This window comes from Cordyceps javanica, chromosome 3, assembly GCF_051103115.1.
Source record: "Cordyceps javanica chromosome 3, complete sequence".
Taxonomy (NCBI): domain Eukaryota; kingdom Fungi; phylum Ascomycota; class Sordariomycetes; order Hypocreales; family Cordycipitaceae; genus Cordyceps; species Cordyceps javanica.
Genome location: NC_139297.1, coordinates 893,945 through 913,782, shown reverse-complemented (window position 1 = coordinate 913,782; position 19,838 = coordinate 893,945). Strand labels below are relative to the sequence as shown.

Below are 19,838 nucleotides of genomic sequence, written 5' to 3'. Positions count from 1 at the left end.
CAGATGCCGTCCACGTCAGCCGCGGGCTGTTTCTGAGATGCCGGCCGGAGTCGACCAATCAAGTCCAGGAGCTTCGTAATTTGCAACAGCCATCTGGGTGACGTGCGATACCCCACGACCAAGGGATCTAGCAGGAGCTGCGGTCCATCTCGCCCCCCCATGACATGCTCTAGCGCGGGTTTATTCATGCGTCTATCTTGCTACGACCCAAAATAGGAACCTTTTTTAAAGTTGGCCAAGACGAGAAAACACCGAGCGCGAGTCAGCAGCGGTTCATTCCCAGGCAAGTTGATATGGACGGGTAAGGGCTCAACAAGAACTCAATGATCATCATATATGTGCCATTTTCGACCTCTGTTTGTCCGACCCAATCGGCTCGGTTTGATCGTGTCGGCGAAATATCAGCAGTGCTACATAGTCTGCGAGACTGCGATTGCCGCCATCTATGCTTTGGAGTTGACTTCCGGCAATTGGACTGCCGCTAAACTTAAAAATGTGCCATGCGTTGCATGGGGCGGGAGGATGTGGTGCGTTGGTTCGGGATGTGGGAGGCCATGTGGGATCAGCCCGAGACTGGTTGCTGGTGGCTTGCGACAGGTGGCGAGCTGACGCGGCGCGAGTGGCCAGACTTCTCGCGAGAACTGATCAAGCGCGGCAAAGGGCCGCGGGATGCCCCAAGTTTTCACGATTTGTGAGGCGAGGCCACTTGCATTATAATTATGCAGCTGTGAGGCTGTGTTGGTTGGTTGGTTGGTTGGTTAGCCAGCGGGGCGTCCGGCATGCTCGGTACACTCTTGGTAACGGAGGTGGTATGGTGATGGTGGCACGCTTGAACCTATCAATTGAACATGTATTCTTGCGAATAAAATCAAAGACGCTTGCCAATTTAATGGCTACTCAAGGTCGGCATTTGCGGGACATTAGCTGGATGGTTACACAGCATCCGGCTGAGAAATTTGTCGAGATTTCCCGAGTGAACCTGTCGGGCGCGAGCAGCGGCTCTCTGGTCACGTCATGTGTAAAGGCGTATGAATCGTGCTGGTAGGGTCGAATCCAAGTGTGTAGAGTGTGAAGCATACAGGGTGAGAATTCGACGAGTGATATCTACGGTTTTAACGCGGACAGAGAAGCCGGAGCCTGTCAATGTAACACAGCGTGGGATGCGTGGAATGTGCAGATTGGCCCCTCCATCGCAAGCACCCTTCCATGGCGAAATAAAACCCTCCCTCCCGTGGTCGATCTTTGGGTGGTGGAGATGAGGCTAGTCGGGGCGGCGTACCCGGGGTGCTAACGGAAACTAGGCCGAGACATGCCAACGGTCACGAAGAAGGGAGCTCCAGGTTGTAAGCAAACACTTTTCTTTTACCCCTCATCTCGAGTATATTCCCCGTGTTTTTTCTCTTCTTGGAAAGCCCGCCGAGTCTCAATACCACCTTGATGCCTGTGAGCTGATATAAAATCTCTAACCGCTGCCCCCTCCCCACCCCTCCTCACGCAATGCCACTTCCACCACTCAACCAGACTCTGACCTGGCTGCATGAAACAAGCTCGTCCACTCCCCACGCGAGTGAATTCTTTGTTGACCTCTCAATACTACGCCTTCGCCTTTGTTCTTGATCCCGGACAGCGCATCCTCCCGCTGTGGAGTCGGGAATAGCCTGGATGCCAAGGATAACTGAGGCAGTGCCCGCGGTTACATGCATATTATTGCGGCACTCGGGACCATTTGGCATCCAATTGTACCTCAACACGTCATGAAAGCACCGCAAACACTTGCATCCATGCGACACAGCACAGCACAACAAACGAAAAAGGGCCCCTCTTCCTGAGGCATTTGCCGTTCAGCTGGATGTGGATGTGAAGGAAACGTGAGGGGCAACGCAGAGTTGCCGCCTCTGGCTGAGCTACATATATAAGCAAGAGGCATTGCCCCTCCTCACCAAACACATCTCCTCTCTATATACCATCAATCCCTCCATCATCCGAGCCATCGCATCTCACCAAATCTCTCCTTGAACCAAGCACAGCCTACCGCTTTTCAACACCCACACCACACCATGACCTTCCCCGACGGCGAGTTCCTCATCCGCAACCGCGCCAGCGGCCGCTGCCTCGACGTCGCCTACATGTCGACCGAGGCCGGCGGTTCCGTAATCGCCTGGGAGGCCAAGAGCGATGATGAGGACGCCTCTAACCAGCGCTGGCGCTTCGAGGACGGCCAGCTCATCAACTGCCACTCTGGCCTCGCACTCTGCTTCAACCAGATCGAAGGCGAGTCGGGCGCCACTCAGGAAGAGCGCAACGGCAGCGACGGCCAGATCTTTGAGTACAACGACGGCATCATCAGACTTGCTTCTCATCCCGAGTTCGTCGTCGGCGAGTGGGAGGGCGACGTCAAGATTGCCCACGACGATGAGAGCGACCCAGCTCGCCGCTGGGAGTGTTAAGCCTGCTGTGATTGAAATAGGGGCAAGTCTTCGGTATATGGCATAATTTACTACAAGCATTCACTTCATACCGCCGGAAAAAGTCTCCGAAATGCGAGTATACTGTCTGGAAGCTGGCTGGAGATCTGCAACCTTTTGTCACGCAACCCTGCCTACTTTGAACTGCTTGCTTGTCTGCCTTTGACCATTACCGCAAAAACCTTAGCTCAATCAATGTAATTCGTCGCATTCGAAAATACAATACTAAGCAAAGTCCATCAACCTTGTTTCCATGTATTTTCTTTCGTCGCCCACTCTGAGTGCCTCTGTCAGGCGCTCTGAGCTGTTGGTATGTGAGGGGCACACCACGGCCGGCCTTGTCAGTGACAACACCAATCACCTTTGCAAAGTAGACAAATCGCCTGAAGTTATTATTATAATACATTTTATTTCAGCAAGAAGGTCGAGTGCCATTTTTTCTTTCTTTTCTCTTAAAATATGCCTTATTATGTAACGGGCGTATCCTGGTAAAACTGGCACTTTACGCGGTCTCGCGTCCACTGAAGCTAGCCGGCCTGGCACTGGCCAAAACGCGTCCTCAAGGGCAGCTACGCGATCTGTGACCGCACATATCAATCCTGCAACAGCAAGCTCCGCCGCCCCAGTGACAATAGCAAAAGGCCAAACCTGCAGTCAGCGCCACAGATGACGCCTGGGAATCATGGACGACAAAGCAAAAGCCTCTTATGAGCGCAAATCCAAAGAACTCCGGGCCGACCTGAAAAAATGGGAGAGCGAATGGGCCAGCGCCCACGACGGCACCAAACCGGGCCGACAGGATATCAAGCAGAACCCTAGCATAGGTACTGCCCTATTGATTGAATATTGACGCCTACTTGACTCTAATCGAATTTCCAGCCGCAAAATATAAAGAATATAACAAGACGCGAGACATTCTCGCAGGTAGAATCCCAGTCCCGACGACCAAGGAACAACAGTCGAACCCAAAGAAACGGCGCCCCGACCCGCCACTAGCAGAAACGCCGTTAAAAAAGAACAAATATGCCGAAACCCCAATCAAGAACCGTACGCTCGACGAAGACCAGTTCATGAGTACACCAGCCATATCGAGAAAGCTCTTCAGCCCCGCGCCCGTCACGTCCATCGGGCCTACGCCGCAGCGCGACGGCAAGGTCCTTGGGCTGTTTGACATGCTCGTGGACAAGGAGCTGGGCACGCCGAGCAAGAATATTACAGATGGTAGACTACTAGCCCCGAGCACTCCGGGCCGGCGCCGTCGAAATTCCGAGGTCGCGACGCCTAGCAGGCGTAGCGGATCCATGGACACGGAGGCGAAGCTGGGCCGCACGCCGATGTCGAGCAGCAAGCGCCACATGCTCAACACCTTTATGACACCGCTCAAGAAAAAGGACGACATTGGTGCCGGAGGGAAGACGCCGACATCGGGGTCCGTCTCCAAGCTGCAGTTTGACACGCCTGCATTTTTGAGAAGGCATACTCTGCCAGCGCTCGACGGAGAGACGGCGTTTGACGCACCGGCACCGCTCAGGCTGCCGAGGAAGCCGCTCGGTCGCGGCCTGAGTGAGATCGTCGCGAGTCTGCGAAAGGTGGAAGACGACAATCTCGATGACGACGACGACATGGCCGCCCTGCGCGAGGCCGAGGCGGCGGACATGGGCTCCTCCGCGCGAGCCGCCACCGCACCGCCCGGTAAGTCCTCTGCCGCCGTTGCCGCCGCCGCTCCGAAGGAGAGCGAGATCCTGGCCCGGGATCACGACGTCGCCCACCTCCCGCTCGGCGGCTTCGACGACGAGGGCCTATACGATAGCCCCGACGAGGCGGATCCCTCCGGCCGCAACGGCCACCCGCAGGTGGTGTACAAGAAGAAGGGCCAGAAGCGGACGACGCGGCGCGTCAACATGCGCCCTACCATCACGAAGCGGCCGAGCGCGCCGCTCGGCGACTCGCAGGACATGGTGGTACCCGAGACGCAGCCCGACGGCCAGGAGAATGCCGACGGCGGCGAGTTCGAGGACGGCGCGGCGGCGTCCGAGGGGACGGCAGGCCGGAAACCGCCGGCCAAGGAGGGCGTGGTCAAGAAGTCGGTGCGCAAGGTCAACGAGCTGGCGCACGCCAACTTTAGACGCCTGAAGCTGAGGAGCAAGAACCCAAAGGGCAAGCCGGGCGGCTTCAGTCGGAGGTTTGGCCGCCGATGATGAGAGAAAAAGGGGGGGGGGGGGCGGGGAGGCGCGGCAGCATATAGATCACGACAGACACGGGCATGTACGCATTTGCAACGGGAAAACGGGGCACGGATGGTAAATGGCGTTGGGTTTGCTCTTCTTTGCATTTGACACTAGGGATAGTTGCAGTTTGCAGCCAATATATTGGATGATGCATTCACATTTTATTCGTTCTACTGCCAAGTTGTGATTTTTACCGGAGATAAGGAGCAAAACGGCTTGTAAGTTCTTTCGATGGCGAATAAAAAGAACAATTATACTGCAAGGTCCGAAATCCGGATCAAAAGTCCTCTTCGATCAGCTGTCCACATTTGAGCTGTGCCAGCAAATCGGCCATGGAAGTGCCGGCAGCTGGACCATTGACATACTACGATCAATTGAGGTCTCGGTAGCGACAATTTGCAACAGGTGCCAAGTTTTACCGAGAATAGCAACAAGAACATTCACCATGATCGAGATTCAGACGGGGCAGTATTTGGGGACAAAGGGCGACGGCGATGGTTCAAAACTTGCACCATCTTCAGGAGCCCCTCTCCATGATTCATATATCAGCGGATGCAATCGATGCAAGACCGCCGGCAGATGCGCAAACGCGGACGGTTGACGCGCGTTTGACCTTCACCCCTGTCTCCGCACAATGTCCCTTCTTCAATGCCTCGAAGCACAATGTTTTTCATAAACGCCAGGTTGCGATCCCCTCTGCTCCAGAAATTACGGCGGTCGAATCCACCATTGACAATCGCCTTCTGGAGAAGATGGACGTTGGCCCATCTCGTCTTGCAGAGGACGATGCACAACTCTTCACCGCTCCCGAGCCTCTTCAAGGAGCACCCTCCAGCATTGATTATGATGAGGCGTACGCCTTTCCTGACTCCTCGGAGGACGAATGTGAGGCGCCGGCTGGCTCAGAGCCGATATCGATCCGCATCCCGAATGGCCTCCTCGTCAGCCCGCGATCCTACTACGAGCCGTTCGAGTCGCCGCGGCCCCTCATGTCAGAGCGCGACGCCCTGCGGATGCTTCTTCCGCAACGATCTGCCGCCGAAGACGACTTCCTCGAGCTGAGGCTCGACGACTTTGCCGTCTACTGCGACACGGAACACTGCCCCAACGAGATGCGGCCGCTGAACCAGCTGGGCACCGAGCCGACCCTCCCGGACCTCTGCTTCGACGGGATCCTCGCGAACGGGGAGGGGCAGAGCGCGTACGTGCGCCGCGTATCGATCCACGCGCTGCCCCTCGGAAACTACGGCCGAGAGTCCACGGACAGCAGCAGCACCAGAGACAACATGTGGCTCCAGTCCGAGCAAAGCGCCGCCAACGGCATCTATTACAAGCTCGGGACGCCCGCAGTCGAATACAAGAGGTTCTTTGAGCCGTTTCTGTGGGTGGCTGGTCTTGCCAAATATTTTGTCGATTTTCTCGACGCCAAGCACGCCGAGCAGCAGCAAGTGACCATTCACCACTTCCAGCGAGACTTTGCGGCCTGGCTCGTTGCAGCTTACACGGCATCTGACAGGGTCGAAGAGCTCGGGACGTGGATGTCCAAGCACCCTCGCCTTGACTACCGAAACGCTGTCAATGCCAACATCTCATTCTTGTATAAGGAGGCTGTTGGGGTGCTCGGAAGCAGAATGGCCGACTTTCACTCCCTGTGGAAGGAGGTGCTTTTTTGTCAAAAATACATCCCATACCCGCCACATACAAATGATAACCGCACTGTTGTTACTCAATATATTTACGATTGCTTTCATCACCTGCCTTTTGAAGGCCTGATGGAGGTTGTTGGCTTTAGTGCCATCGCAAAACGTCAAAGATTGGATCTGATTGGGCAACGTCAATCGCCGATATTTTGTCTGCCTTCTGATCGGCCCAAGCCGGCTGAACTGCACAGCATTGGGCCGGGAGACACAATTTCTACTGCACGCGATGCTGCCGAGTCTGGTACTCTTTGGGAAAAGGAAGCTGCTAGGGATGATCAGTATGACGATCTCTGGTTTGCCCTCGTCCAAGGCGTATCCGTCGACAGCGACGGTCATCGAGTGTTTGAGGTCATCTGGTATTATCGATCTGGAGATACTCTATGTGGTCTCATGAAATATCCTTGGCCAAATGAGCTCTTCCTCTCGAACCACTGCTCGTGCGGAGAAGCTTCAAAGATACGAGAAGACGAGGTGCGGAGAGTTCATGAGGTGGAATTTGGCGGAGGGCCGGAAACCTCAAAAGAATTCTTCTGCCGGCAGGTGTACTTGATAGAAGACAGGGTTTGGGTCTCGCTCACACAATCACACTTAAGGTGCTGCCACACCAACGACACACCTGTCTCTGATGGTGCCGAGTACTGTGTCGGAGCCACGGTGCTCGTGCATCTAGTCAAAAACTCCGATACATGCCAGCCCTGTGAGTTTGTTGCAATGGAGCAGGAATTCGGAAGGCCACGCTACGTTTTTCGGAAACTGCCCAGACGCCACGTGATTGATTCGACTGCGTGTGACGCGGCGCCAAATGAGCTCGTATACACACAGCAGACTGTCAAGACAAGGCCATCACGGATCGTTGGGCGGTGTCACATCCGATGGTTCTCCGCCGATGAAGAAATACCAACGCCATATGACCGTGACGGCGTTGGGGCGTTTTTCTATTTTACTCATCAAAAGGAATCGGCAGAGGACGGCTACATCATCTCGCCCATGGAAGAAGCACCATCATCCTTGAAGCAGGGATAGGATCCCCGAAAAGACTGCGTGCCAAAACTTCGCGGCCTTGATTTGTTCTGCGGAGGGGGGAATTTTGGCCGTGGCCTCGAAGAAGGAGGCGCAATCATGATGAAGTGGGCCAATGACATGAACTCACAGGCGCTTCATACATACATGGTAAACACAGAAGCTGGACAGGTGTCGCCGTTTCTGGGGTCCATTGACGACTTTCAGCGGCTGGCAATTCAAGGACGGTTCGGCGATAATGTGCCGCAAATCGGAGAGGTCGAGTTTATCTCGGGCGGCAGTCCTTGTCAGGGATTCTCGGGGATGACAAACGATAAGAAGGCACCGAAACAGATGAAGAACCAGTCTCTGGTGGCAGCATTTGCGTCTTGTGTCGACGTGTATAGACCCAAGTATGGGATACTGGAGAATGTCGCGGGCATCATCAAAAAGCGTCGCAACAGAGATCAAGACGTTTTCAGCCAGCTCATGTGCGCCTTGGTAGGTATGGGATACCAGGCTCGGGTCTTCCTACTAGATGCCGTTTCTTGCGGCTCTTGCCAGCTTCGTCCCCGCGTCTTCATCATTTTTGCCGCGCCTGGATGGACGCTGCCGGAAACGCCGGTGCAAACGCACTCGCAGCATTCCAACGTCAAGAACATGGGACTAGGCCGGCTGCCGACGGGCGAGCCGATGGTGCAGAGACAACTGGCCAAGTGCACGCCCTTTACATACAAGACGGCCGCACAAACGACTGCCGACCTGCCCGATCTTTACGATGCCAAGCCTGATATCTGCATCCCGTTCCCGGACCACCGGGTTCTGTCAGGCACCAACACAAAATTAGTCAGAAGCAGGGTGCGGCTGATTCCTAGGTTTCCCTATGGGATGAACTTTTCGCAGGCTTGGTATGGGCTGTATGGGACGAACGCTCGCGCCGCAGGACGGGGCGTTTTGACCGGGTCGGAACGCACCACATTTTGGCCGAGCGACAACGACGAGGCCATGGTCACAGCAATACATTCCAATTCATACGGAAGGCAATACCCGGACCAGCCGATGCCAACCGTCCTGACCGGAGCCGGCCCTGGGGATGCGAAACAGGGCCGCACCATTCACTGGGCGGAGGACAGGTGCATGAGCATCATGGAAGCAAAGCGAGCGCAGGGCTTTCTAGACGAAGAGGTACTCCTTGGGAAGTCAGCTACGCAATACAAAATTATCGGCAACAGCGTGGCCAGAGAGGTGTCGCTCGCGCTGGGCGCCGTCATCAAGGAGGCGGTGATGCGCAGCTACCGCGACATCTGTAAGAAGCTCCCGGTGGGAAAGGACCAGGAGGGGGATCAGGAGGGGGATCAGGAGGAGGACCAGGAGGACATGATTGAGAGCTCACCTTTCTGGGAGGTACCAGCCATTCGGGACTCTGAGCCGGATACGCCAGAGACAAGTGTGCGGACGAGCCCGGGAGCGCCGCCACCGCCGCCGCCACGGACACGAAAAGAGGACGGCACCCACAAGCGACGACGAGTGGATTAAGAGAGAGACCGAGGAGCGAAACTGGCATGTGTCTTGGCGGAAGGGGTGGGAGGGAAACCAGTCGCGGCGGGCATTGCCAAGGGTAAAAGCAACGGTTTGGGGTGATCGGGAGCACATGGGCAGCATGGTTGTTTTTCGGGAAAGGGGGGGGAGTGGCGCGTTGGGCAGTCAGCGACAGGCGTATGAAACAAGCCACAGTGCGTGATGCGCCAGAGGTTAAATTGAGTGCATGTGCCCAAAAAAAGGAAAGAAAAAAAAAGTTAAGTAATGACAATGTATTTTAAGGTTGGTTGGTTGGATTGTACGTTTTAATATTGCAAGGATCTGATTCGGGGTACTGGTAGGACGGTGGGTGGTTGGACCAGTACGGTGGGTGCGTGTGCGTAGTGAGTATGTACCAGTATGTGTGTGATTGCCGGATTGGCACATGGACATTGCATGGATTATTTTACAGCCCGGTTAAAGCCCAAATTGCCTCGTGCGTGCAAGGATAGAAAGCCAAGCCTTCAGGAAAGAAAATGATGAAAAAAAAGTTCAATTTTACCTGAATAGTGGACTAGGGGAGGGGTGGGGCCTGGGTGACAGGCAGTACTCAGTAGAGCAGGGATTGATTTAGGGCGACCGGGATCACAAACGTTCCAGCGTTCCAGAAGCAACAAACTGGGGGTAGTGGTGGGCAGGAAGAAGAAGCAGAAGAAGAAGCTAGCCTGATGCAGCAGGAACATTGCAAAATAAAAGACAGACAAAGAATTGATCCAAGAAAAAAAAAAAAAAAAGAAAAAGAGGGCGTCTTGTTTTAGCGTCGGGATGGCGGCTACTGTTGTTTTGTTGGTGGCATCTTGCAAAGGCTCGTTGGCCATCTCGAGGATGCCTGTCAGCTGGGCATTTCGTTACGAGATTACGGATCAGACGGGATTGAAAGAGATTGAAGATACTTGTGGAAAAAGAGCGAGAGATAGAGAAAGATGGAGGGAGAGAGGGAGGGACGAACGGAAGGAGATGGACACGAGAATACAAGATGGGGGGGGGACAGGTTTGTTGGACGTTGCTCGTCGATCAACGATGGGTGGGTAATACATGTGCTTTCATTTGATCGGTTAAACCCGGGAATCCCTCTGAATTGCGGTATTTTTATGGGATGTTGGTTGGCATTGTATCCGTAGAGAGAGGGACAGGCTAAAAGTAGGGTCCCCTCTTTGCATATGTGTCGTGTTTGTCTCTTTGTTTCAACGACTTGGTCGGTGCTGTGGCAAGGAGTGCTGATAGTAGAGGGAGAGAGGGAATGGCCGACTTTTTTTTTTTCGGCCATCCTCTTGTACCGAGTATAAGGGGGGGCCGGGGAGGAGAGAGAGCTTTGCCGGAAAATATATGTGGAAAAAACAGGATGAAATGTATGATGAATACATGATGAAACAAAGGGACCTGTCAACCCAAACGAATAGGGAAAAAAAAAAGAAGGAAAAAAAAATCTCTCAAGTTGGTTGGGCAGCAGCACTCTTTTGGTTTCGGCATCTGACGAGAACCCCTTTCTTTTATTCGCAAGAGGCATTAACAACGACACCTTGCCTAGGGATAGCACAAGTTGGTCGGTTGGCCGGATGTGATGCGGATGTGATTGCGGATGCGAATGTGGGATGGTGTGGTTTTGGGGGGACAAAGAAAAGTCGGCTAGGTAGGTACTGAGTAAGTAGGTAGGCATCAGCAGGAGAATGTGGTGGTGTTCCTGTCGCTCATACCAGTACTTACTGTCTGGTGCACGCAATGAGGCAGTCGAATGAGTCGTGAGACATGGGAGGTGGAGTTGGCGTTTCTTTTTTCTGTTTTTTTTCTCGCGTTTCTTTTTTAGCTTTGCTTTCCTTCTTTTGCCCTGTTTTTTTGTTCTCTTCTTCTTCTCTCGTCACCTTTTATTTGCTTTTTATAGCGTGTAACCCATCACCGGTACTTTGTATCCGTATTGTTGGTTGAATAAACTCTGTAACATATCATCATTGCGTGCCGTGTATGGACGAGTGATCATTCCAAGCCCCCATAGATTATGACATTTACATTCTCATGACAATGACAATGACAATTCCGTCCTCGTGACATTGCAATGATCATCCCGCTCCTCATGCCCAGGGAGCCAATGCTCTTGGCAGACATGGCCGGCGCCCGGTACTTGTCAACAATGCCGTGTGGTGATATTTTGGTAACGGTGGATCCGCATGGCAACTTTGGTGCAGATTATCCGTACTGGTGTCCGCACAGAGTACGCTGTCCGCACTCACCAGGTAACTACGTACGGATTACCTACTCTTTACCTCATTACCTGCCTACTTGTAAGTAGACACCTAGAGAGAGGTAGATCGACGCATGGGCGAGGGATCTTTTGTACCCAACTTGGTAGCCAAGTCGGTTCCTGACTGACCCTGGACACGTTTTCTCGTATACCGAGTAAGTAGGGACGGGGTACATATCATGGAACCGAATTATGACACGCTACGCCGTACATATATTGTGGAAATGACTTTTACGCTTTTGCTCCCGGATCCGTCACTTTCAGTTATAACAACGCCTCATACTGAATAAAAGCAACACGATGCATGCTCGTCAGGAACCGAACCCCTCTCTCGCGCAGGAACCAGGCCCTGTCTTCAGCTGGCTCCCCCCTCAATAAGCACTCAGTACGGAAAAGGTATCGTGGGCTCCAGCGTCGCGCCGTTTTTTAGCGGCTTTTGTTATAGGGTCTTGTTATAGGGTCTCGTTATAGGGTCTCGTTATAGGGCACCTGGGGCACCACCTCAGCACCACAAACACGTTAAACACGCGGTAAAGGCCCGCCCCAGGCATCAGCCAGTTGCCGGCCGCCCGAAATGTTGCTGGTAAGTCAGGTTGTAGTGGGCCTCGCAGGTAAAAACCGAACACAAATCGCCCTATACCTTACTCAGTAGCACTCAGCACTAAAGTTACCTACCTCTAAGGCTCTAACTAAAGTACTGCTCTTTAGTGCCCCCCTGCTGGTGGGAAAGGTACCTAAATGGGCAGGATCTGGTACTTTCACCATTAGTACTTGCCCGCGCCCACTGCTGCCCACTTCCTCTTATTTGGTACGGCCGCCCACTACTGTAAGAGGCAGGTACTTACTCCCCTACCTACCAAAGTACCTTGGTAGCTTAGCAGCCAAGGTACCTACTCAGGTACCTCCTAGCTGGCAATTGCCCACACTCTGAATCGGCCTTTGGCGTCTCACCTCTCTCACCTTTGTTCTCTTTTGCCTGTTTGCGTTTGCATCCCTTCTACTTTGGCTTCACCACCTTCGGCTCCTTCTTTTTCCTTCTTCTTCTTTTCATCCTCGGTCCGCCGCTCACCCTTGCATCAATCCCATCAAGCCCGCATCAATTCTCTTTGTCGCACAGCTCGACAGCCTCGCCTTGTGTCCCTCCCTCGACCTTCGACGGGAACGGGGCCTGTGCTTGCTTGCCTCTCTCGCTCGCAGACAAGCAAACCCCGGTCATCGAACCAGCTTGTCTGCACCCTTCCATTATTCCAGAACTCTTGTCCTGGTCCGTGTCATCATTGAGCAGCCCATCTCATCTTTTTTTTTTCTTTTTTTTCTCCATATCGGCCTTTTATTCATATACTCGTCTTTTATAATTCTTATTATTCTTATTCTTCTTCTTTTTCTTTTCAATCCTTGTTGGCTCGGAACCACCTGCCAACCCTGGTTCCCCTACGAACCCCCCTTGTCCGCGGCCTTGTTACTGGCTAGCCCTCTCGTCTTCCCCTGCTTCCTGGCCCCCCCGGGTCTTGGACGCCAAACCCCCCCTTGGCGGCACTCGCAGACTTGTCCCTGGCCTCTTGAACTGCTTGTCTGAGGAGCTCTCTCTGCCTGTCCACATCCTGGTTCAGGCACAAAGCTGACTTTGCCCTGTTTTGCCATCGGCCCAGGCCTGAGCCTGCATGACGGTGCTGCCCTGGTGCGAGGCCATCGGAGGAACAGGCTATTGCTAATAAATAACCAAGCAGGCGGGGAAAAGCAAAGCAGTGACGAGGCTATTTCGTTGCATTGTCTGCATATGCCCGACCTCCCTAGCTGATCCCTTCTCTTTTGCGCCAATTAATCACTTCCTTCACACATTCTCTCCCGATCCTGCCTTGCGTCTACTTGGTCACTTCAACGGCCCCCCCGTCTACGCCGCCACCCGAAAGCCTACCACTCGTTGCCACCAGAAAGAAGAAGGAAAAAGAAAAGAAAATCGCCCAAAAAAAGAAAACAAAGACGACCCTTGTCTTGGTTCCATAGCCGGACCTCCGAACGATCGTTTTACGCCGCTTGCCTCGCCACCCCCGAATCTCTCTCGCCTTTGTTCCGCGCCCGTTGCTCGTCGCCCGTTGCCCGTCGCCAGTCGCCAGTCGCCAGTCGCCCGTTGCCACCCCCATCGTCTTGAATCTTTGTCCCTGGACCCTCCTTTGCTTACATTGTCTCCCAATCTGTTGGCCGGTTCTGCAGTTGGACGCTTCTATTACAACTTTACACGTGCCTAAACGCATCCCACTACTCGGCCGCCACCCAACGACACGACGTCCCGCCGCCGCCACTACCACCACACACCACCACCACTTCAACACATCACCGACCGCGGCGTGCTATCTGCTGTCTGCCTCTGGCTCTTTGCCTGTCGTTGCGCGCACGGCTCGGCAAACACCACCAAAATTTATCCTGTCTGACACCCGCACCCGGCCAGCTCGCCCTTTACCTTCGTTTCTTTTGCCCTAGCGGCAGCTGTCTTGCCACTGCGACACCCATCTGCCCGACTTCTTACGAGCATCGTCATCGCAACGCTGTGTAACTCACCTGTGCAGCCTTGCCCTGCCGGCACTCAGTTCTCTGCGACGACTATCCGTCGCATCCACGCCCATATCCGGAAATGACCTATATTGTAAGTCTGAATTGCATCTTGATCCTTTTCTGTTTTGAGCCCACGAGCAAACCTATCTACGACCAACCCCCTTTCCTTTTCTCCCTCCCTCTCTGCATCAAACACACTGCGACAAGCAACACAAAGTGCCCGATGCGCGCTCCGATGGCCGCAAGTTTCGTCTCCCATGAACTCCATCAAACACAAAGGCTGTCCTCTACACAAGCCGCGCAGTCGCACACGCTTCTGCGCGACGCGCTACATCAGCCACAACCTCAACGCACCATAGCTGCAGCTACCTGGACGCCGTCTCTGCCAGCTGGCTGCCTTCAGCCCTTTTTTGCGGCCCGCCTTGCATGAAAACCTTGGCTCGGCCGCCTTTTCTGTGGTCTAAAATCCCTGCTGAGCGCGACGCAGTCCGCTGGCTTCGACGTTGTTTTTTGTTTGGCTCTTTGTCACTCCGTTGACACCCTTCACACCCTCTTCTCACTCGTCTACCCACCATATTTCTTGGTTTCTTTGCAAACCCGTCTTACACCGCACACCGCTTCGTCTTCAACGTCTTGGTTGATCCCGCCTTCTGTCTAGTCCTGGCGCGCCCAACACACACTCCGTATGCGGTCCATCCTGTCCTGCCTCATATCCACTCGGGCCTTCTGCCACACCCTTTGTCCCAGGTCCCAGCCCGATTCGTCAGCGTATTCGCCAGCACCCATGGCCTCCGCCTATCCCACCTCCGTGTAATCCGGGACTTCATATATTACCTGTCCTTGGCGGCGCCGTTGATGCAGGCGTCTCTCGCGTCCTTTGCTCGTCGCAACATATGCTACTACCATGTCCAAACCCACATTCCAAACTACCTTCATCATCCACACGTTTCCTTTCAGCAATCACCCTTGCTCTGTTGGCTAATGTCCAATATACAGCTTTGTCTCGCTCACTACTGTGATCATCATGGACCAACTCCGCTCATGGTCACAGAAGGGCTCCAAGCAGCCTGCTCTACCTGCTTTGAAGAGCCCGTGAAGAGCAACGGCCCCCCTCGCTCCACTCCCGTGGGCAACTCACAAGATGCTAAAGGCCCTCGAGGCGGTTCGCTGGCCGCCTTTGAGGCAGACGGAAGGTCTCGCCGCTCCGCCATGCGCTCGCCCTCGGCCACCTCGCCAACCTCCAGCCCAGTTCCGGACACGCCACCCGAAAGCCCTCGTTCGGTATATCAAAGCTCAGGGCGGGAATCCAACTTTCGACGCACTTACGATGAGACCGTGACTAAGAAGCAAGGCCCCTGTGATAACTGCGCCATGACGTTGCCTCGCCGCCAAAATTCCCCAAAGGCCCCCAGCGACAGCACGCCAACGCTCCGGACGCGAGCGCCTGCCGAGCGAGTGTACGGCTCACCAGTTCGTGCTGGATCTCCCCGTTCCCAATGCTCGAGCGATACGGACGGGGATCGGGAGGTGCCGCGACGCCCTCGCGCTCGCACTTCTGTCCAGCCCGGCAGCTCCCGCACCACCTCATGCTCCAGCACCTCGACAACCTCGGACCGAGCTTCCTCTCATGTGCACTACATTGATTACACCTCCACACATGAACCAGTTATTGGCCACTCCTTTTCTCTTCTCCGTGCATCCTGCCTGAGGGCACTCTCTTTCGAGACTTTGCCCCGCGCTCCTGCCACCTCCACATCACCACAATCGAACCACACCCCGGCGTTTGTCACGACCCAAAGCGCGGGCTCTGCCGCCACTGGCGGGCCCATCTTCTTTGGTGACGCTGTGGCCGGATATACAACGGCATACATTTTCCGCATCCCAGATGTGCACGCTCGTGGACATAAGCGCGTCTACGCTTTCCTGGCGCTCAGCACACACAAGGAGCGGCTGGCCATGAAGACGTACACGGTCATCTCCAACGCGTTTCGTGAGCTGACTGGATGGATCCAGCAGCTAGTCGAGGCCGAAGCCGAGCGTGTGGCCGACCCCCCCACTACTGGCAGCGCCAGCGGCAGTCAGGGTTCTGCGGATGTGTCGCCCGCGCCACCCAGCCAGTCTGCCTTTGACTCGCCGACGGCTCTTGACCGCAGCGCGAGTAGCTTTCTCAGCGGCGGCAGCGGCTTCACTCGGCGAATGGGTGCCAGCGGGAAAGCATCGTCGCTCAAGGCGCGGGGGCTGGCTGAGTTGGCTGGCCAGCCCGACATTTTTATTGAGCTGCACAAGCGCTTTGTCCAGCTCTTGTTTGAAATAGGCGTTGCGCTCAACTCTTGATGATCATTTTGCATTTTCACTTTTTTTCCTTCAGCATGGCACAAGGCGTCATTATTATCATTCTGTTGCTGCAGCGGTCCGGAACTGCGAGCAGCAGCTAATCACGTTAATACACAGACGGAGAGCATATATTGCCCGTACTACTCACTGTTTGAGCCTGGGTACCAGGAATTGTTTTGTTTTTTATGCGATAATCATTTCTAGTGTCACGACGACAGTGAAGGCTGGATTGACTGAGATCAGGGATACTGCTTTATGATGCGAGGGATGGTTTGTTTGTGGCATGATAGAATGGAGTTAGCACACGCTAAAGGATATGATATACCAAAAGCGCACTTGTCTTTTTTTTGTAGGACTTTACTATAGGTACTGGATATGTCCCAAGTTTGGACAAGCAAATAGAAGATGGATCTGATTTTTGTTAATTTCCTTTTCCAGCCATACGCTCAGAACCTGCGTTGTAGCGTAGATGGCAGGCTGTTGATGAGCGAGTTCACTTACACACGAGCCTTGCTTTGGAAATCTGGAGATTGCCCGTTTTGGAAAGCCCCCGGCTTGGGTGTCATTGTGTGCGTGTGTGAGTGTACGCAGCCCAGCCGTGTGTTGCCCTGCTATGCGTGGTAATTTCGACGCTTTTTTGCTTTCTTTTTCTAGGTCATTTTGCCCATGACTCAAAGAGAGAGAGAGAGAGGGAGAGAGGCAAAATTACCCAACAGTATCAGGAGTTGATGGGGGGCAGGGGAGGGTTGAGGCGAGGCAGAGGAGGAAAAATAAAGAAGACTGTCCATCGAATCGTCACGAAACAACACATCATGCATGCTGGCTTTTCCCCAACGATTCTTGAAAGTCCGAGCCGCGCGAGCGGCTGGGGGAGGGGAGGGGGGGTCTCATGTGGAAATGGTTCGACTTTTGCTTGCTTTTTTTTCCTTCTTCGTCTTCTTCTCGGACAAGAAGAAAAAACAGTGTTGACCAGCTCAGAGTGTAACCTTTTCTCTTCTTTTTCCTTCTTCTTCTTCTTCTTCTTCTTCTTCTTTCTTTGGAAAAACAAAAAAAAATGGCTACAAATCTAATCAAGATTTTTGAATTTTCGGCAAGATGACTTCAGAACATATTTTTGCTGGAGGAGGAGGAGGCGGCGGCGGCGGCGATGGCGGCGGTAGCGGGCGGGGCCCTCCCCAGAATGATGTAGCAACCGCAAGGCTCTTTCTCATACAAACTTGCCTTTGTATCTGCATGAGAGCTAGCAAAGCATATATCTATATTGCTTTTTTTTTCTCCAACTCTGTCGTCCATCGCAACTCGGCATGTATCAAGAGTGAAAAAAAAATAAAAGAAAATTGAAAAGGCAAAGTAAGAGAAAACGGGGTGGGGGTTGTGACGGTATTCATGATAGGAGCTGGCATTGCGAAAACCTTTAAAAAAAACCCAGGTGACAGTCCTTGCCAATGAGAGCGAGTCAAGTTCTTAAGTGATGAGACACAAGCAATAAGTCACTGTTGACGGCACAAGCCAGTGGCCTCAACAGTCACGGCCAAGTTACTTGGGTACTGTATACGTGAGACGCATGCCATAAAAATCTTCTATATTATGATTTTTTTTACACTGGATTGGTATGGATACAAACCATCCGAACAGCCATGCTTTCCCCCCTAACCTAGCCCTGTCTTTCCCTCCTACTCCAATGCATCGTACATGCTTATTTGTAAAAGTCAAACTTGTTGTCCTCGCTCGTGCCCTTGACCTGGCTCGAGTACGCGTCCTCGAGATCGCTCTGGATAATGTTGTAGCGGTTCTTGCGGACGGCGCGCAGGCCGGCCTCCTGCATGATGGCGGCAATGATGGCGCCGGACAGCGGGTCGTTGCGCACAATCAGGCTGTCCAGGTCCACCTCGGGCGCCAGGCTCATCTTGCCAGCAATCGTCGAGAAGATGAGGCGGCGCTCGCGTCTGTCGCGCAGCGAGGGGAACTCAATCTTGCGGTCCAGTCGACCGGGACGCAGCAGCGCCGGGTCCAGCGTGTCGGCACGGTTGGTCGCCATGATGACCTTGACGTTGGACGTCTGGTCGAAGCCGTCCATCTGGTTAAGCAGCTCGAGCAGGATGCGCTGCACCTCGCGGTCCGCGCCCGTCTGCGCGTCGAAGCGCTTCGTGGCGATGGCGTCGATCTCGTCAATAAAGATGATTGACGGCGAGTTCTCCCGGGCCATGCGGAACACGTCGCGCACCATTCGCGGACCCTCGCCGAGGTACTTTTGCACAAACTCGGAGCCGACCACGCGGATGAAGCTGGCCGTCGTAGAGTTGGCAACGGCCTTGACCAGCATGGTTTTGCCGGTACCGGGCGGGCCGTAGAGAAGTACACCGCGCGGCGGGTCGATACCAATCTGCTTGTACAGGTCAAAGTGCGTCAAGGGTAGCTCGACGGCCTCGCGAATCTCCTGCTTCTGCATGTCCAGGCCACCAACGTCGGCGTACGTCACATCAGGCTTCTCATCGGCGCCCAGCATGGCGATGGACGAGTCGGCCTCGGGAGGCAGAATGTCGACCAGTGCGTTGGAGTGTCTGTGGAGGGCGACCGACGATGACGGCTTGAGCTGTTCGCGGTCGAGGGTGGAGAGGATGCGGACGACATAGTTATTGCCGGTGCTAGACTGCACAATACCAGTACTGCATTTTTTGTTAGAAAAGTTTGCCTTGCCCAACTTTGCCCTCACTGACGTACTTTTGGTCGATGGCCTCCATGAACTGGCCGATAACCAGCGGTACACTCTGAATTCTCTTAATCTCTTCCTGGGCGCGGACGAGCTCGCGCTTCAGACTCCTGGGAATGGTTAGCGGTGTTCTCGGCACGAGATTTGCAGCTACACGAACCTTTGCTCATCTTTGATGTATTCTTCCTGTAGCTGAATGTATCTAGCATCATGTCAGCATAATTGCCGTGGTGGGTTGGGTCGCCGTAACCAGCGACAGGCAAGCGACGTACTCTAATTGTCGCTGAAGCTTCTTCAGTGTGGCGTAATCGTCACCCCCCTCGGTCGACAGGCCCTCAAAGTGGTCAATGGTCGGGATTATAGATGGCGCCGCCTTTTTGTGAGCTGGCGCGTGGTTGACAGGACTCTCGACTGCGACGTCGCCCATCGTGACAGGTAGCTCGCGGGCGGGCTGCAGAGGTGGGTTCCGGTGGTTTATGGGGTTCGTGGCGCGGTATCGAAACTCTCGAGGACTCGCGGCAGAGCGTTGGTGTAAACCTGGTCGGTTTGGAATGGATTGGTGATGACAAGGTCGGCGGTTGCGTCTCCAAGGGTAAGCTCTCTCGGTCTGCTGGCCAGGCGTCCAAGAGCTACGCAGCGTCGCGGCAACCTGGGCTGACTAAGGCGATCACGTGCAGAAGCACTGATGAGCTGGGTCTGCTACTCAGTAAGCTAATGATAAGGCCAAGCCATACCCCATACAGATTACAGATGCAACGCCTGTCCCCTCGATCTTACTTGCATCATGCTCACTGCGCTGTCAATTTTTTCTCAATGCTTACTCCATTACAGATCTCTCCTTCTATGCGGGTAGCTGCCACAACAGCCCAGTAACGCAACCACCTACGTAGCTCTGCGACTCTGCTCACCGGTACTTCACAATCGCATAGGCAAAATCTGAAACACACGTATCTGCGACGATTCAACAGGCCTGAACCCCGACCCGAGCCTACCATTGTTGTCTCTTCTCGTTTAACGTTCTTTTTTTTCAATTGCCGG

General features: G+C 54.1%; 6 protein-coding genes across 6 annotated transcripts; 5 read left to right on the top strand and 1 right to left on the bottom strand.

Annotated features, from left to right (window-relative positions):
- Nucleotides 1-2,057: 2,057 nt before the first annotated feature.
- Nucleotides 2,058-2,447, top strand: V2A60_004494 (uncharacterized protein; the record flags this gene model as incomplete). Its single annotated transcript, XM_083255813.1, has 1 exon — nucleotides 2,058-2,447. One exon carries the CDS (start codon nucleotides 2,058-2,060, stop codon nucleotides 2,445-2,447), a length of 390 nt encoding a protein of 129 aa, XP_083111939.1.
- Nucleotides 2,448-3,147: 700 nt separating this feature from the next.
- V2A60_004493 (DNA replication regulator SLD2) lies at nucleotides 3,148-4,663 on the top strand (the record flags this gene model as incomplete). Its single annotated transcript, XM_083255812.1, has 2 exons — nucleotides 3,148-3,289; nucleotides 3,345-4,663. 2 exons carry the CDS (start codon nucleotides 3,148-3,150, stop codon nucleotides 4,661-4,663), a joined length of 1,461 nt encoding a protein of 486 aa, XP_083111938.1.
- Nucleotides 4,664-5,187: 524 nt separating this feature from the next.
- On the top strand, nucleotides 5,188-7,416 carry V2A60_004492 (uncharacterized protein; the record flags this gene model as incomplete). Its single annotated transcript, XM_083255811.1, has 1 exon — nucleotides 5,188-7,416. One exon carries the CDS (start codon nucleotides 5,188-5,190, stop codon nucleotides 7,414-7,416), a length of 2,229 nt encoding a protein of 742 aa, XP_083111937.1.
- Nucleotides 7,417-7,512: 96 nt separating this feature from the next.
- On the top strand, nucleotides 7,513-8,928 carry V2A60_004491 (uncharacterized protein; the record flags this gene model as incomplete). Its single annotated transcript, XM_083255810.1, has 1 exon — nucleotides 7,513-8,928. One exon carries the CDS (start codon nucleotides 7,513-7,515, stop codon nucleotides 8,926-8,928), a length of 1,416 nt encoding a protein of 471 aa, XP_083111936.1.
- Nucleotides 8,929-14,797: 5,869 nt separating this feature from the next.
- V2A60_004490 (vesicle coat protein) lies at nucleotides 14,798-16,090 on the top strand (the record flags this gene model as incomplete). The annotated part of the gene is made up of 1 exon (XM_083255809.1): nucleotides 14,798-16,090. One exon carries the CDS (start codon nucleotides 14,798-14,800, stop codon nucleotides 16,088-16,090), a length of 1,293 nt encoding a protein of 430 aa, XP_083111935.1.
- A 1,696-nt stretch (nucleotides 16,091-17,786) lies between these two features.
- Nucleotides 17,787-19,227, bottom strand: V2A60_004489 (proteasome regulatory particle base subunit RPT3; the record flags this gene model as incomplete). Its single annotated transcript, XM_083255808.1, has 4 exons — nucleotides 17,787-18,756; nucleotides 18,812-18,910; nucleotides 18,961-19,002; nucleotides 19,073-19,227. 4 exons carry the CDS (start codon nucleotides 19,225-19,227, stop codon nucleotides 17,787-17,789), a joined length of 1,266 nt encoding a protein of 421 aa, XP_083111934.1.
- Between the last annotated feature and the right edge of the window lie 611 nt (nucleotides 19,228-19,838).